Source organism: Malaya genurostris, chromosome 3, assembly GCF_030247185.1.
Source record: "Malaya genurostris strain Urasoe2022 chromosome 3, Malgen_1.1, whole genome shotgun sequence".
In the NCBI taxonomy this organism is placed as follows: domain Eukaryota; kingdom Metazoa; phylum Arthropoda; class Insecta; order Diptera; family Culicidae; genus Malaya; species Malaya genurostris.
The window spans coordinates 12,024,577-12,037,587 of record NC_080572.1 but is presented as its reverse complement, the minus strand read 5'-3'; the positions used below and the strand labels follow the sequence as shown (position 1 = coordinate 12,037,587).

The 13,011-nt window shown below is 35.8% G+C and overlaps 3 protein-coding genes across 3 annotated transcripts; 2 read left to right on the top strand and 1 right to left on the bottom strand.

Annotated features, from left to right (window-relative positions):
- The first annotated feature begins 2,219 nt into the window (after positions 1 to 2,219).
- On the top strand, positions 2,220 to 3,984 carry LOC131436649 (uncharacterized). The gene is made up of 3 exons (XM_058605493.1): positions 2,220 to 3,106; positions 3,161 to 3,582; positions 3,641 to 3,984. Exons 1-3 carry the CDS (start codon positions 2,761 to 2,763, stop codon positions 3,854 to 3,856), a joined length of 984 nt encoding a protein of 327 aa, XP_058461476.1. The 5' UTR covers positions 2,220 to 2,760; the 3' UTR covers positions 3,857 to 3,984.
- A 10-nt stretch (positions 3,985 to 3,994) lies between these two features.
- LOC131436648 (zinc finger MYND domain-containing protein 10 homolog) lies at positions 3,995 to 5,820 on the top strand. The gene is made up of 4 exons (XM_058605492.1): positions 3,995 to 4,218; positions 4,275 to 5,309; positions 5,365 to 5,505; positions 5,558 to 5,820. Exons 1-4 carry the CDS (start codon positions 4,127 to 4,129, stop codon positions 5,619 to 5,621), a joined length of 1,332 nt encoding a protein of 443 aa, XP_058461475.1. The 5' UTR covers positions 3,995 to 4,126; the 3' UTR covers positions 5,622 to 5,820.
- LOC131436650 (small ribosomal subunit protein eS12) lies at positions 5,631 to 6,540 on the bottom strand. Its single transcript, XM_058605494.1, has 4 exons — positions 6,432 to 6,540; positions 6,199 to 6,218; positions 5,806 to 6,139; positions 5,631 to 5,754 (listed from the first exon to the last, which is right to left on the bottom strand). The coding sequence occupies exons 2-4, from the start codon at positions 6,213 to 6,215 to the stop codon at positions 5,683 to 5,685; spliced, it is 423 nt and encodes a 140-aa protein (XP_058461477.1). The 5' UTR covers positions 6,216 to 6,218; positions 6,432 to 6,540; the 3' UTR covers positions 5,631 to 5,682.
- Positions 6,541 to 13,011: the final 6,471 nt, after the last annotated feature.

Here is a 13,011-nt window from a genome sequence, read left to right as displayed (position 1 = left end):
GAAGCTATATGTACACACACACATATATATATATATATATATATATATATATATATATATATATATATATATATATATATATATATATATATATATATATATATATATATATATATATATATATATATGTATATTTGGTGTACATGTGTGTGTGGCTTATGGGCTTATATATTTGCAGACGGAGTTGAGTTTTATTTACTGAATTCCTGTTCCTGCAGTTTGCTTTTATTGGTATATGCTTCAAATCTCTATAACGGTATGTATGATCAGGATAATACAATGTGGTTTAATCACATTAGATTACTTTAAAACAATTTGCGTATCGTCAGGTTTTGTAATTTTAGTATTTTTCTGCACGTTAACGGGAACTAGTTTATTTCCCGATACGTTCATTCTTCTGGCCTTTCCACATTGACGGAAATATCCTGTTGCGCGTTGTTTTTTTTTTCGGTTTTGGACTGAATTTTCGTAACTTGTCCTTTTATCAGTGCATTAAGCATGGTGTCCACAAATTTGCTATGACAGAGCAAACAAATTTTCTTATAACGCAATTCTTCATCCATCGATTAGCTGGAGTGTACCTTTGAATTTGTTGCAATACAGCAACGATAAACATAAACAAACAAGTTTGTTTTGCACCGTAGCAACTAGCATAAAGCGTTGCCAGAAACGATCTCCTTTCACATTTTCACACTATCGCAACGAAAGGGAGATATTTGCTAGGCTTACTTGTTCATGCTGTGAACCAAACATTGGCGGTTCGTTTGTATGGGACTTAGGGGTATTATTATTTGTATTTGGTTGTATTACCTGACTCGACGTTGCATATTGGGTTATGAAGTGAACATTTTCAAATTAGACAAGTATATGGCACCATAATTCAATTGTTGTTGATAGGAAAAAAACTATAAAATTTCGTCGATGAATATAAGATATGAAATTTAATCTACCACTCTATAACCATAATCTATCCTTTTAACATAATTGTATTTTAGAAATTTCATTTTATTAGCGAATACAGATAAATACAGATATTTTATACACATCAATACAGATTTTCTATGAAAATATCTGGCATCTCTGGTTGTGGGTTCAATTTTACACTGAGGTAAAACATTTTTGACTCATAATCATACACTGCGAAAAATGCATATAGAATTTCGTAAGCTATGAACTAATGAACCGAGTAGAAGACAGTGCCATTACGTGATATAGAGTTTCATGAACAATTTTATGTCTTTCTCAACTGTTCTCTTGGCATTGCAGTGTTTTTTATTGCATATATGTCTTCAATAATTGGTACGATGCGGCTCGACAAAATTCACTGGGTTATTTCGACATACTCACACCATCATTAACCTTTCAACTGCTGAGAATTACGTTGAGCCCCAAACACTGCGATGTTTTGATACTCATCGCGACTCTCAAATTGTGAAAATTATCTCCACTCAATGTCCCAAAACACTGTCTGCTGTATTTTAGGTAAACCGACAATTTATTGTGAGAGAGTCGACACAAAATTCATTAATTTTCGTGCACTAAACAAGGTAAACGCGTTAAACAAATGCATTACTGTTTGTTTGTTTACGTTGCAATCAGCTGATTTTGAAGTTCCGATTTTAATCTCATCAAGATGGCGTCGTGACAGAGGGCTGGTTGAGAGCCATAAAATTGTTCATGAAACTCTATATCACGTAATGGAACTGTCTTCTACTTGTTTCATTAGTTCATAGATTACGAAATTCTATATGCATTTTTCGCAGTGTATGATTATGAGTCAAAAATGTTTTACCTCAGTGTAAAATTGAACCCACAACCAGAGTTGCCAGGTTATTTTTTCAAAAATCTGTCAAAACTCAAAAATTTATCTGGATTTGACTGGGTCTACTATATACAAGGGAATTTTTGCCGGGCTTCATTTTCAGTGAGCAAAAAAAAAAGGTCTCCCCACCTATCGTATAGAGGCCAAAACCGTAAAGATCTGACTAAATCTAGAAAAAAATTGAAAGTCTGGGAAAATTTGGAAAATCTGGCAAAAGATCTGGTTAGTTTGAGTGTCTGGCAAAACGAGGAAAATCTGGCAACCTGGCAACGCTGCCCACAACAAACTTTGACTTCGGCTCGCACACATTCTAATTTCGTATATGAATAGATCTGCGCACTCTGCATCGGTGTCAGTAACAGAGCCGTCAAATTGCTCAATTTCCCGACTTACTAATTATTATTGTTATTTCGATGTCAACATTTCATAAGGGCACATAACCCAATGAGAGTTTCTCTTTGTTTACTTTCTCTTTTGTGAATATCTCCTTAATTTTCACGTGTACCTACAAAGTATTCGTGTAGAATGAAAGACAATATCCCTATGTTTCCAACAGCACCAAATATGTAACGAACGTTTGTATAATAACGCAGATATAGTCGAAAGAGAATCTGTCAATTGTTTTTAGGCCCTTTTGAAATGTTGAAGTCGATTTTTATTATTAGGACAATAATGTCGTTTTCGCTTAATACCAAACTTAACCCAGTTTTCGCCCTAACTGCTAGCAAACCGATTGTTTGAAGCTGAAGCTGAAAATCGAGTCGGTTTCAAACTTGTTTTTTATATAACCCCCGTAAGTGCGAACCAATAGTTTCGTGAAAAGTGTTTGTTTGATGAAACTACCCTGGGGCAGACATCAAAATGTTATTTGAAAATTGAGAGCCTAAAACACAAGTAATACTTCGTAAAAATCTGCATTCAGTGAATCAGATAGAAAAATGGCTAGATTGAGCAATGTGCGTGTGAAACTTTGTGATCAAATTTTGCTGCATAAACTGCACGTACTGAACAATGCAGTGGTCCGAAAAGGAATAACCGAGGGGGAGATGGAGGAAGCCTTCAAACGATCCATCGACTATCGACCCAGTCGACTGACCTGGACCCAGTGGAACGACGGTACATTGTCCATACTATACAGTGTGATATTTTTGATAGCACTGTTTATTTTAACTCCGTTCCTGGCATCGTTCCTCGAAGTTATTCTGGGTACTAGATGTATTGTTCCAAACAATTATCTTGTTTGGGAAGCGACTCGACCATTGTCGGATTGTAGTTATTGCAGAGGTAGACAAGATAGCTTTTTCGGTTCAAAGATACTAGATTTTTTTCTGTTTGTAGGAGTACAAGGTCCGATAATTTTGGCCAACTTATCCCGTGAAGAATTCAAACCGTACGCGTATTCCTCAAGACCGATTATTATAAAAAATGCGATATCTCACTGGCCTGCTGCGACACTACTGAACTTTACTTTTTTGAAAGACCTCTACTATAAGCATCCATCGGCTTTGGACAGCTTGCACGAAGACTGTCAGTTTTTACACTTCAAATCAAATTTCCAAACTCTCAAGGATGTATTCCGCATGTCAGAGGAATTTCAAAAAGGTATTAAACCGTGGTATGTTGGTTGGAGTAACTGCAATCCGGCTATTTTGGCTGAACTAAGGAAATTATACCCGAAGCCGCACTTCCTACCGGAAGACGCTGAAATGCCTAACACAGATTTCGTATTTCTGGGATACGAACAAGGAGCAGTTATGCATGTACATTGAGTGAAAAATGAAAATAACGATGGACTTTAGATGTGCACTTCTGTTTTAGATCGATTACATTCCACGTTTAATGTGGCAAGCTCAGCTCCGAGGGAATAAGAGTTGGATACTCGCTCCGACGCCTGAGTGTGACGATGAATGTCGAAGCTTCAGTTTTTACGTGGAACCAGGGGATGCTTTATTGGTTGACACTCGGTTATGGTATCACGGAACGTTCATCTACAAAGGAGAGTTCTCACTAACGATTCAGTCGGAGTATGGTTGAAAACGGCATATTAAAGAATATTTAAATTTAGATGTAACTATTTATATTGTTGATTGATTATGTTGAATGTGTATGTGCTTTACCAATAACTAGAGTGCCATTTCATTTTACGTTTTGTTATAAACGCAACGGTGTGTTTGTATTTATTTGCCGAAAAACTTCAAGTGTCCTTGATTTCAACGGTAGTTTTCGAATGGTACAAAATTCTTGTTCATTATTGCTATGGCAACCATGAACTGTTTAAACGAGAAAAAATATTAAATTGAAGAAATGGCAGCACCTTGTGCAGTCTTTCCCGAAGAAGTAGATTATTTTGTCGGAAGTCTACGAAGTTTTCAGGTGGCAGATATCGGCAGCAAAAGGTAAGGAATCAGCATAGACTGTCAGCAGTTATTTAAGTACATTTTCTTACACATAGCTGGTTCGATCAATATGAAATAATTTTGAAACTAACGCAGCAGTCATACATCGAGGCTAGCATGAAACAGGAGGAAGTGATCAAAGAGCGAATGATTATTGAAAGTAAGCTTCCCGTGCTAGTACATGAAATATTTTGCATAACAATCTGGAAAAGTAGAATACTTCCTCATTTGCTTCAAGGCGAAACTTTAGACGTTTCCTTCATCTTATACAGTGTTCTATATTATGAAGTGAATATTGTAGCACTATTAGAAACAACTTTATTTCATTATCACAGTTGTGAGTCGCTTGGAGACAGCGCACTAGATTTGATTGATTACAGCACGAAAATGATTGGATATCTGATTGGTATTGCTAATCAGGAACGTTTACATAATACAGAGGATGGGGAAATGTTGAATGAATCAATTCAGGAGGAAGTGAAACGTCTTAAACGCGATATAGATTTCAAGATAGCATTAAAGTGTTTGACAATTCTTAGTTATCTTGTCGATAACCTGGAAACTCTTCCTTTAAGTGCCATAAATCTTCTGATGAAAACGCACGATACACCTTGTTTGTTGGCAGAAATTTTGCACGTTAAGCCATGGCTTCGAAAACGTAAAGGTTTCGAAAAGTTTTTAAATGATCGTTGGGAACCCGTTGCTGGAGCTGATGTCTTAAATGTAACAAAAAGTGAAGCGCAAGTTTGGTTTTGCCTATATGGTTTGCTTTTTAACAAAAATGTAATGATGGAATATGAAATCACCGACTTTCGACAAAAAGCAATTGGAAAATGCATTCGACTGCTAAACGAGCATCTTTTGGATCAGCTTCCAGCACTCGTTCAATTAAAAGAGTTCCTTTGTTCTTTTCAAATGAAGACAGGTTCGAATGAAAGAAAACGCGCTAATTTACTTTTGGAAGAATTACCTGAGATTAGCAATAACATATGGAAAACTGCAAACAGCTTTGGATGGAATGAGATAATTAGGCTTCATAAACAAATTTTTGTTAATAAATCATCACAGGAACTATCGGAAATAGCAAAAAGGTATTTGGAAGTCAATTTAAATCGGAAAACGATTTAATTTTTTTTATAATTTTAGATTAAGCACTGCATACAATACTGATTTATTGGAAAAAATTTCTGTCATAGAAAAATCAGATCTAAAGAAATACTGTTTAACGTGTAAGAAAATCGCTGATAAGAGATGCTCGAAATGCGAGTCTGTTTACTATTGCTCACGGTAAGAATACAAAAGTGATCGCACAAAAATATTAACTCATACCTTCTTCCAGTGACTGTCAAGTCAAACATTGGCCACACCACAAGGAATTGTGTCATCAGCTGAAGGCACTTTAATGCAATTCGTTTGATTTTAGCGACGCGTAATTATTTATTAACCATGAAAATACTTTCTAAATTAACTTGACTGTCGCAACTGTTTCATATGCTCCTTGATAACATCATGAGCAGGAGTTTCTTCTCCGTATGCCTGTAAAAATAAACATTCAAATAGATATTTCTCCTAATAAAAAAAACATACCTTTAACACCACGCACGAAGCACCGGAGATTTTTCTCGGTTTTCCTTCCTTGTCAATTTTGCACAAACCAGACCATTCACCGAGCTTCTTGTTAGAATCCACTCGAATAAGAGGAATTTGATGTTCATTGCAAAGAGCTGTTATCAACTTCTTATATTGTGGTTCATCGCAGCTTTCTGCTAAGATGCAGAGCACAGCCTGACGTTTGTCCAGTGCTTTACATGCCTCGTGAATACCGTGCACTAATCCGTCAGCGATCAATGACTTCTTCAGGACTTCCTGAAGCGCAGTGTTCACATCCATCGTTCCATCGATTGGAACTACCGGCGTTTCACTATAAATTGAATAAACAAATTGTAATGTTACACACATCAATCATTTTATAATACTTACATTTCAACATCCGACATTATCTGTAAATTAGAAATAAAAGAATTAGAAACGTTAGTTATTGCCTACACAAAATTTAATGATCAGAGGTTACAAGACATTCAACAAATGCCATCTTTTGCATTAATGCTTCAACTGTTCCGGAAAATATTACATTTTTCACATAATTTAGGTTTCTGAGAAACGATTTTCAGAAAGAGTGTCTGAATTTGACAATACTTGCACTGGAAACTTACGATATTTCTTTAGATACACAACGAAATGTGTTTCAATCACAGTTGTTAGATGACAGGAAAAGACCGAAAGAAATGATGACAGTAGTAAACCGGAAGTTGACGAAATTGCTTGACATATGGATATTGATTCAAGAAATTTCAGAATGTGCATATTTTTTTCAAAAGAAATGTGGGGATGGTTTCCTACACATTTCCAGAAATTTACTTTCTTTCTGCCATAAACGATTACTTATTTCGTGGTTTTCATGATAGCCGCAAATCATTTTATGAGCAGAGATGCCATTTATACAGATTTATCCAAGGATTTATCTGTATTGCACAGATTTTATACAGATTTCCTAAACTTCATATAGATTCCACGAAAAGTAAAAAGGAAATAAATCAAAATTTTCCGTCTGAGTTATATAGTTTATTAATCAACGGACAAATCACAAAATTAAATAGAAATATTTTGTGCAAATATTTGAAGATGAGCCAAGTAGGGTAACAGAGGTATTTTGGCCCGCTTTAGGATCGATTTTATTTTGGCCCATTTTGTAAAAATATCCACCAAATGTTTTGATATCTTTGAAAAATCCTTCCGCAATAGGTAATTTAATGTGATTAGCTTCAAACTGATGCATATGAAGTGGCCAAAATACCTCTGTTACCCTAATGAACACTGAAATATATTCATATTATAATTTCAACTGATATTCAAGGAAGTCATGGCATCGTGAAGCTTTATTTTCAGACAGAGTTGTATGACCTGATTAGACGTTGGAATTCCATGTCAACTTATGAAATCACCATTCAATTATTGTTGATAGGAAAACTAATACATTTCGTTGTTGAATATTCCTGTGAGCGCGACAATGACTTGCGAAGCTATGATGAATTGATGCTCATTGAATTTACCATTATATAACCATATCCTATTCCACACCGACAGTTGCTAAACTGGTTGAGAAAGAAAGGGACGCCAAAAAGCTATTGATATCTATAAGAAACACATGATATTTCGCTACAAGATTCCATATGGAAATCATAAGTCAATCTTATGATCTTCAGAAAAAAAATTTACCTCTTTATGGATTTCATAAATCGTACTTATGCAGTTCGTGAGGTACACTTATGATTAATGTAGAAATGTAAATATAATTCACCTGAGTGACCAATCATGATAATTTCAGCATCGAGTACTGTCGCTTTCGTTTTCTTTACTATCGAACGGGCTTCTAAAAAAAAACCTATTTCAATAAATAAATGTCCATTAGCCAACAATAACAAACAGTACAGAAAATAATATATCACCTTGTTAACGTTTGATTTGATCGGTAAAGATTCACGTGGTTCTTTTTTGACGGAGGATTTTTGCTGGTGGTCTAAGTTTTGGGAATCACATCACTTGTTTACAGCGCGGCCGGTCTCGAAGTATAGTCGAAGAGTTTCGAATTCCAGATAGGCGTATTTTTTTAAACTTGAACCTGTACTGTACATAGCATCAGGGTAGCATAAGGCTCTAGTAGTGCTTTATTGAATGGAATCAAGTTAGTACGGTTATTCCGATCGATTGTGAAATTTCAATTCTGTATTTCATGCAAATAATGTATTTCTATAGAAGTCGAACGAATTACAGAATGAGAATTTCTTATTCTATCGCAATATTCCGAATGGAAATAGAAATTCCACATCCAATCGAATGTATAATTTAAATTAACTCACCCATTTTTCACCAACCACAATCTGACATTTTCAACAAAAATCGAAGAACGAAGAATCTGTAGTCAACAAGTAGTAGCCATTTCTGTATAAAGTAAGATACGCACAACTGATTTGGCGAGCAAAAAAAATGTCGCGACAATTTCAAAAGTCAGTAAATTTTGACGAAAGTCTGTGAAAAACTCGATTTTCAAAAGTCTGCACAGCAAAAAATGTCTGCAGCACTATGTACGAAATCTGCAAATTTACACACAAATCGGCAGATCTGGCTTCTCTATGTGAGACAAGCTTTCTCGCTTCGCCAGACACTCTAACTAACCAGATCTTTTGCCAGATTTTACTAATTCAACCAGATTTCACAAATTCTCCTAGTATTTGTCATATCTCACCAGATCTTTACGGGTTTTGGCCTGACCTATACGATAGTTGATGAGACCTTTTTTTGTTTTTTACTCACTGAAAATGAAGTCCGGTTAAAATTTCCTTGTAAATAGTAGACCCAGACAAGTCCAGATAAATTTTGAGTCAGAGATAGATTTTTGAAAAAACAACATGGCAACTCTGTTCAAATAGAAACGATTGGAGAGCGTCGCTAAATTTAATAACCCGCTGATAACCGAACAAGTGGATATCTCCACCGAAGAAAAATAGAACAATAATTTCATAAGTTGTGACTTATGAACCAGCACAATTTTGATTTCATTGAAGTCTTATGCATTCAGTAAGCACACATGACATATGAAATTCACATCAATGACATATGCATTCCTTAAAAAACAATTTATGATATAACAGTCTATCTTGTCTAAATGTCATAATTATTCCTTATACAGGGTGATTTTTTAAGAGCTTGAGAACTTTTTTAAACAATAAAACGCATAAAATTTGCAAAATCTCATCGGTTCTTTATTTTAAACGTTAGATTGGTACATGACATTTACTTTTTGAAGATAATTTCATTTAAATGTTGACCGCGGCTGCGTCTTAGGTGGTCCATTCGGAAAGTCCAATTTTGGGCAACTTTTTCGAGCATTTCGGCCGGAATAGCCCGAATTTCTTCGGAAATGTTGTCTTCCAAAGCTGGAATAGTTACTGGCTTATTTCTGTAGACTTTAGACTTGACGTAGCCCCACAAAAAATAGTCTAAAGGCGTCAAATCGCATGATCTTGGTGGCCAACTTACCGGTCCATTTCTTGAGATGAATTGTTCTCCGAAGTTTTCCCTCAAAATGGCCATAGAATCGCGAGCTGTGTGGCATGTAGCGCCATCTTGTTGAAACCACATGTCAACCAAGTTCAGTTCTTCCATTTTTGGCAACAAAAAGTTTGTTAGCATCGAACGATAGCGATCGCCATTCACTGTAACGTTGCGTCCAACAGCATCTTTGAAAAAATACGGTCCAATGATTCCACCAGCGTACAAACCACACCAAACAGTGCATTTTTCGGGATGCATGGGCAGTTCTTGAACGGCTTCTGGTTGCTCTTCACTCCAAATGCGGCAATTTTGCTTATTTACGTAGCCATTCAACCAGAAATGAGCCTCATCGCTGAACAAAATTTGTCGATAAAAAAGCGGATTTTCTGCCAACTTTTCTAGGGCCCATTCACTGATTTGCAAGCGTTGCTCGTTAGTAAGTCTATTCATGATGAAATGTCAGAGCATACTGAGCAAATAATAATGCATGAAAATCATAACCTCAAAAAATCTGAGCAAATACTAATGCATGAAAATCCTAACCTCAAAAAAATCACCTTTTAAAAACAGTCAAACCATAAAAATGGAAATAAAACCATTGTTTTAAATGAGCACATTTTGCTTCAAAATTTTGTGCATAGCGCATCATCTGAAGCGTGCAAAACAAATTTTCAATGAAAAATGCCTGTGAAGATGAAGAAACAAATTTGTTGGCTTCAAAATATTCCGTTCTTTCAGAAATTGTTTGGAATTTGATTGTGGATTAGAGAAGAAGAAATGTCTTTATTCATTATTTTATTTCATGATAGTAACACCTTGCTTATGCATGACACAGCAATTAGAAAATATTGCGTTTGTGGAGGAAAATAACATACAGAAATCGGAAGCTCTTGTTATTCCGGATTTGTTTTCACATGACTTAAATATATCCTTTGGAGCTGGATAGATTTGAAAAAAAAAATGTTCACAGTTATCAATTCCGACCAAATGAATTTTTGTTGTTGTTTATTCATACATATGTCATGTCAGCAGTATGACAAACAGCTGGCAACCATGTCTCCCTCAGAACTGATAAGACGAAATCCTGGTGGAAACGGTTGTATCGTTTGAGGTGTATATCTGGCAATGTTGAGGCAGCTGGACACCATAAAGGCTGCCATATTTTGCCCGCTGGCAGCCGTTAGCCAGCCGTTTGGATGCCAAGCCAATGCGAGTATCCGTACACAATGCAAATCAGCTGTTTTTCAAAGAATAGCGAAACTGACATTGACAGCAAATGGAGAAAAACGTGGATGAATTTTTCGACTTCGGTTTCAAATCCTATTTAGAAATTATCGTATATTCTCAGATCAATGTTTGATTAGACGATGAACTGTTGGTATGCAAATTTTACTACTTTCCTTCTATATCTACTGAATAAATCAACATAAAAAGAGTTTCGCCCTTTTTCGATTTGTTTGCCTTTATGCTTCCTGTGTGAATTATCGCAGACATGACAAGACAGCTCGCGTTACGGGCTTGGCTCCAAGCCTGGGAGCCCATTTGACGTTTTTGGTGTTGTACTGTTTTCGTTACTACAGGGTTATGTTCATCGTATTTCGCAGTGTTTGCAGCAAAATTAGTGAAAATGCCTAAAGGAAATTCAAACTCAAAATAAACTAAATTCAACAATGCAATACACTAAGGTCTTTTTTATGCGGTTTTTTGTGGTACGTAAACTCGCGAATTTTCAGAGTTATGCAGTTTTTTTATGCGGTACGTCGCATAAAAAAAGACTTCAGTGTAATTGTTTTCGTATTATGAAATATTCAATACAGCTTGTGAATCAGTCTCAACTGTTAATTGTATGAGTGTGCAGTCCCACATTATCGAAATGACGGAATGCACAATGAATTCTTACTCGACTGCATGATTTTTCAGTGCTCGACCGGTTCAGTGCTAGAATTTTCGCCTGAATTGGCTGCTCGATCAACTCGATTGACAGTGACGTTGAATTTGTCATTGAATATTCGCTCATTTTATGAATGTGTAAGTGTAAAATTTAGGCGACTTAAGTCATTTCACTACACTCCAGCTAAGGAATGGATGATGCTGACTAAGGTAGGCCGTTTTATTAATTGCAGCGAATTTCAACAGTTTATGTTGGAATTCTAAGAAGAACTGGTTATTTACTAGTTCTGTATATCCGAAAAACATGAAGATTCAAATGTGTATATTCAGTTATGTAATGTTTTCATTTAAAAATAAACTGAAAATCAGTGCGAAAACGTACAAAATCGTCCGCAATTCAGTCCGCATCTTCTCACTCAATTCCAACAGATTTCCGAATCAACCGGTTGTAGGCGAAATTCATTCGGAATCGGTTGTTGCACTGGAGTTGGAATTGATTCGGAATTCCACATGATTTCCACATGGAATTCCGAATGAAAATATCTTGCCGATTCGGAATTGATTCGGAATCGATTCGGATCTGATAATGTGGGGTGCTGCTATTTTGGCGGGCACGAATTTGATATTTCTCACCCCTACTTCTATGTACGAGGTCCGATGCGGACTCGCCTGAGGGCGCCATGCTCGCATGAAACGTTGTTGCCAATAATTTGTTCAGGAAATGTGAGAGCTTGATATCTTGTTAATATGATGTCTTTGCATACAGTCAACTATTATTAATAATTCAACAGGACCCATGGAAAGCAAACAAAATAAGAGTAAGAATTATGAAGGTACGCCCTTGCGCATTTTCCATTAAATTTGTTGGTTTTCGCGACTATGATAAATCTGGTAATTTCATCGTCTCATTTACTATTTCCAAGAGTGAAAGGTTCGAAAACCATTTAAAATAAAGAAAAACTAAATAGTTTCGCCCTTCCTTACAAGCAATTGAAGTATCGCCCTGTTTGTTGACATGGAATAAGGAGGGCGACACTTACGGGTACAAATGGAATGACTGTATCGTTCTTCATAATTCTTTGTATTACTAATATTGCGATTTTTGTAGAATCCGAATTTGTAGACAAAATAGTAGGATTTTGAAGCATTTATTGGTAGGTTCGAGGAATTCGATTTGTCTACTTTCGTAAGATTCGCCCTTCTTTGAAAAACAACTAAAATCAGCTGTTTTTCAAAGAAGGACGAATCTTACAAAAGTAAACAAATCGAGTTTCTCTCTCCTACCAATAAATTCTTCAAAATCCTACAATTTTGCCTAAAAAATCGGATTCTACAAAAATCTCAATCTTAGTAATACAAAGAACTATAAAGGGCGAAACTGTCATTCCATTTGTTTACGAAAGTTTCGCCCTCCGTGTTCCATGCAAACAAACAGGGCGATACTTCAATTCCTAATAAGGAAGGGCGAAACTATTTGGTCTCTTTATTTTTGATAGTTTCCGAACCTTTTACTACTGGAAATAATAAATGAGACGATAAAATTACCCGAATATTTATCTTAGTCACGAAAACCCACTAATTTCACAAAAAATGCGCAAGGGCGTAACTTCATCATTCACACAGGAAGCATAAAAGTAAACAAATCGAAAAAGGGCGAAACTCTTTTTATGTTGATTTATTCAGTAGATATAGAAGGAAAGTGGTAAAATTTGCATACTTTTTAAAGATAAACGAACAGATCATCGACTAATCAAAAATTGATCTGAGAATAGACGACGATTTCTAAATACG